General features: G+C 41.0%; 1 protein-coding gene across 3 annotated transcripts in view; it reads right to left on the bottom strand.

Annotated features, from left to right (window-relative positions):
* Window positions 1-4,971, bottom strand: part of tle2b (TLE family member 2, transcriptional corepressor b) — a 56,879-nt gene extending 51,908 nt beyond the window's left edge. For all 3 annotated transcript variants that reach the window (XM_058637676.1, XM_058637678.1, XM_058637677.1), the window contains exon 1: window positions 4,911-4,971. In XM_058637676.1, the coding sequence (XP_058493659.1) occupies window positions 4,911-4,931 (21 nt within the window). In that variant the 5' untranslated portion in view covers window positions 4,932-4,971. The remainder of the gene's footprint in view (window positions 1-4,910) is intronic.
* Between the last annotated feature and the right edge of the window lie 29 nt (window positions 4,972-5,000).

Genomic DNA, 5,000 nt, shown 5'->3' with positions numbered 1-5,000 from the left:
CTAAACTGACCCAACATTACGTTTATGGATCAGTTTAATGCACAAAAACAGATGAGTAAAAATCTGCAGGTGCTGAATGAAAGCGGTTAAAAACATCAAATATCCAATATGCACAATATGAGGAAGCAAGCTCGTCTAACTTGAATTTCCATAACTCAAAATCACAGCTCATTCATTCATCGTCTACGCCTTAATCCTCCACATGAGGTTCGTGGGGTCGCTGGGGCCAATCCCAGCTGACATAGGGTGAAAGGCGGGGTCACACACTGGACAGGTTGTCAGTCCATCACAGAGCCAAACAACCACTCACTCTCACACCTACGATCCGACCACTGCAGCTTCATTTTATTTAATTTCACAGTAAAATAAGATGAGAATTTAGTCTCATTATCAGATCTTCTTGGAAAAGGCATTTTCAAAGAGCAGGGTGAGCAGAGGTGAATATGGCTCTTCAGACGGGATTGGCGTCTCCGCCCCCCTGATTAGTCCGGGCTACAGTGCAAGCTTATTTAAAAAATACACAGAGGAGTTCCAGGACAGAGGTGAGCAGTGAAATCTGAGCGGCATGAATTATAAGCAAGATGCTCACAGACACTCTGGACATTACACTCTGCCAGTGTCTCTCTACACAAACAAACACGCGAGCCAGTCGAGTAGAACCGCCAACTTATAACATATACTCTACCCAGAAAGTTGAAGACGGCGGCTCTGCCAAGCAAACCACCGCTATACACTACTGTGCTGTATATCCAAAACCTTGCCGTGCCACTTAACTGCAGCAGCACAGCAATTTGAGAGGGCTGTGGCATCGTTTCAGCAAGCGTGAAATTAGTCAAACATACTCATTGCCAGATTTACAATTTAAGTCGTGAATTTGGGGGAAAATAAAGTTCCCAACTCTGAAAAAGTTTAATGCCATAAGGAGATTTCTCACAGCAGAGTGAGACTATCACCTTCTGTTTAAGACAAAATAAATATAAAATCACTGCAATTATTGGCTCACTTCAGCTTCTTGGTTTTTTTTTTTGGTTTTGTTTTTGTCTGCTTAAACTGACAAAAAAAACACAAATGCGATTTCAATCACCTCCACTCAATCATTAACATAGCAAACTGATATGAAGAAAGATATGCTTTCTCAGACACACAGGGAATAAAAATACAAAACAGTCAAATTATCAAAATAAGAGTCTGATTACATTCCTCACACCACCTGGCTCGCGATCACACAACAGTGGCACAGTATTTTAAGAACACTGAGACACGATAGTGCCAAATGCAACAAGTCGTCAAAGCTATGTTACAAAATTGCTTGTTACTGCTCCTCAGAGTGTTATTAAAAGAGCTTTCTAATCTAATGCCAACACTGAGAATGAGATTCTGTGTCAGCACCTACCAAAACCTCAGACTAAAAATAATAATAAAACTAGTCTGACAGTTATATATTAGGTTATGACACACAGATGGCTTGGTTAGGCTTGAAGAAAGATTGTTGGGTAAAAAAAAAAACTACTTGTTGAGGAAAGAATTTTTGCCATTGTTAAAAACACCAACGGCTGTCAATAGAAAACCACCCCGATCCTGCACTTTGTGAGCAGGTCCTTCATGTAGCTTAGCTGTAGCCTGTAGCAGGGCTTCATTAAAGGCAGACATCTTACCTGTGTTTGATCTAATTGTTCATATTTTAACACAATTTATTTCTGGTTGGCTTCAGGTGGCTCTGTCCTCTCTGCCCTGAGCACTGCTGCAGCGCAAACACACGCGTCCATACCGGGGAGGAACAGCACGTCCGACTCCAGTCCAACTAAACATATACATGCAGGCGTAATCGGACTATGAATCGCATTATCCAGATATGTTAGTATGACTAAGACTAGCTCGATTTTAGCCGGACTAACGTGTTTGCATTAAGAAAAATGACTTTTAACATGCATGTAAACACACTTACTGACATGAAAATCACGTGCCAACCTTTAGACAAACAACGTGCATTTCTTATGCATTTCTTAAAAGTTCATCCGAAAAGAACTCCACATGCGTCAGCCATAATCCTGCATAACCATCTCACTACTTTCCTCACCCTAGTATTGAGCTTACGACTGATAAATAGTAAAGGCAGGAGCAGTGCAGCGTAGTGAGCAGAGCCCCTGCCTGCGGAAACAGGCCTCAGTATGGATGACAGGACTAACGAGCTAAATATAGCCTTCTGGGTTATCTCCTCTGTGGGCGCAGCCAGTCCGTTGTTGCTTCACATTATTTACGTGTCTGTGCATGCACCCTCTCTCTCTCTCCTTCGCTCTATCTTTCTTTCTTTCTACACACACACACAATCTCTTTCTCCTTCTCACACATCCAGTTGTTCCTTTACAATATCTTTTTTAAAAGAAAAAAATAACACAATCTTTCCCCTCTTCTGTCCCCTGTATCTCTCTCTCTCTCTCTCTGATTCCTCTTTTATTCGCTTTATCGCTGCCTCCCTCAGCAGCACTGTTATTTTTTTTGTCTGACCCAGTCTGAGCTCTTTTTTCCTCAAGCTTTCCTTCCGTTTGAGCCTCTCTCTCACTCTCTTCCCGCTCATTTCTTAACTGTGCTTGTGAAGCAGCATAGCACTGTGCTACTACTACTAGCCATGCTCTAAAACACAGTGAGCCACAGTTCAACTAATGTAGCCTATATAGTGCATAACCATCTGCCATAGGGAACTATTCATGGCAGAATCACTGTAAAGCGGATATTTGTGTGCATTTGTACCACTTCTTTAATTTCAGGATTAACAAAAGCAAACAAAATTTATACGATGAAGCACGAGGGCTAAACTAAAAAAGAAAAAAATGTTTAATAAAGTCGTAAATTACGAGAATAAAGTCGTAATATTACGAGAATAGAATCCGATCAGCTGCAACCTGCGACTAGATGAGAAACACGTGGGCTTCACATCAGCACCACAGCACCCTTTAGCATCGGGACTTTGAAAAGATTGTGCAAGAAACTGAGTCTGAATCACGCATAGAGGAAAGCCTCTCTTTTGTGGAGGAAATGATTGGTCAATTTTAAAATTAAATTAAGTAATGATACAAAAAAGTTCAATTAAATTTGCTCGTCTAAAGTCACATAAGAGCATCCCTGCTGGCACTACAGTCCTTTTGTATCAGCAGAAGGTGGATGTTAGTCTGGGCTATTTGCTCCACACAGTAATTGTGTGAAACCACAGCTAAAATGAGAAGTGCCTGAGATTAAGGAAGTGGCTGTTTTTGAGAGGTCTGTGATTTTCTTGGCGTGTGTTCTCCAGTGTGCAATATTTATTATGCGCGTGTGTCTTTTTGGTGTTTTTGTTTTCTTCCATATCGAGAAGCACTTTGAGTTTCAGAATAATAGGGCTACGTTTATGAAAAGAGTTCAGATAAGCTGTTTGTTTGGGCAGGTTGGTGCCATTAGCAAAACCTCAACGTGGTTTTTTTTTTGTTGTACAATTGTACAGATTTGTTGTTGTGCAGTTTTGACGACGACGACTGAGAACCTTCACAGACTTGTTGTGCAGTTATTGTACAATTCCTCATCTCTGTTATACGTTTAATACTTGCTAATCCTATGTGTTGTTGGAAAACTCAATCACTATATTATAGTGATTGTTTGTGCCACTTAAAACTTGTTAAATAGTTTATATTGCTATTTGTTTAAAAGGGGCTGCTGTGAGTAGGTTAATCAATGAATAGATTATTAATTGATTATCAAATTATTCGTCAACTATTTTGATTATTAAAACAAGATCTCTGATTTGTTTTGCTTCCCAAATGTGAATATTTTCTGGTTTCTTTGCTCCACGTCATCAAGAAATCATTCAAAATTTTGGTTTGTGAACCAACAAGACATTTGAGAACATCATCATTTCAAGGTTTGGGAAACACTGATCAACATTTTCTGACATTTTACGGCGCAGGTAACTAATCGATATAATAACAGCTTGACAAAAAGAATCATTAGTTGCAGCAATAGCTGTGAGCCTCACAGTCTGTGGTAATGCGGGTACAGAACACCTCTGCTTGTGCTTTTCCTTTATACATTTTGCAAATAGTATTTTGGTATTTTGGCAAATTTAACACAACTACATCATCAGTTGTTATTGTCCTGAGGTGTTGACAGCAGACAGGACCAATCAGGAACTAGACAAGCCATCATTCAACGAGTGTCCTCACTCACATATAGTGAGAACTGTTTATATGTGTGTGCACGCGTTATCTGTTTATCTCCTGCCTGCCAGTCTCTCTGTGTGCTTCTGCCTCCATTTGTCTGTCTGCCAGTTCACCTGTCTGTCTGTCTGCTCACTTTTCTCTCGCACTCTATTTGTCAGTTTCTCTGCCTCTCTGGTTCTCTATCCATCTGTGTGTCTATCTAGCTTACGGGCCCTGATCCTGCCTGCTCTCCCAGGTTTATGAAATGCGAGCAGCTTAACAGATGGTACATATCGTATTCTGGTTGGCTCTGTGTGGGTTTTGTACCACAGACGAAGGCTTACGATACATGTGAGCCTTTAGTCGCACAGATGCAAAGACACAGAGGGAGCTCAGACTGTTAGCGCGAGAGAGAGAAAACACAGAGAGGAGAAAGAGACAAGAGTGATAGACGGAGCGCAGCAGAGGGACTGAGGCGGGAATAATACAGGGAGAGCTATGAAAAAACTAAAATATTACAAATCCAGGAGATGTAGGAGAGCGGAAGTTACACAGCACACAACGGAAAAACATAGAACACACTTATACCAGATTTTTGCACAACTTTGTACATTGTGCAACCTTTTGAACCGGAGTGTATTTTGAGCACAAGTTTGGTTGTGGAAAGATATTAGAGACGGAAACTATCATTTCTATCATGAAAGAGTTCACACAGCAGTTGTGATCGATATCTTTGGGACTCACCATGATGTAGTGCCTTTGCATCTCAGTCTTCTCACTGGCCAGCTTCTCACACTCCAGCTTCAGGCTGCACAGGAACACACACACAAACCA

Source organism: Solea solea, chromosome 9, assembly GCF_958295425.1.
Source record: "Solea solea chromosome 9, fSolSol10.1, whole genome shotgun sequence".
Taxonomy (NCBI): domain Eukaryota; kingdom Metazoa; phylum Chordata; class Actinopteri; order Pleuronectiformes; family Soleidae; genus Solea; species Solea solea.
The sequence above is the reverse complement of the archived record's forward strand: the minus strand, read 5'-3'. Positions and strand labels throughout refer to the sequence as shown.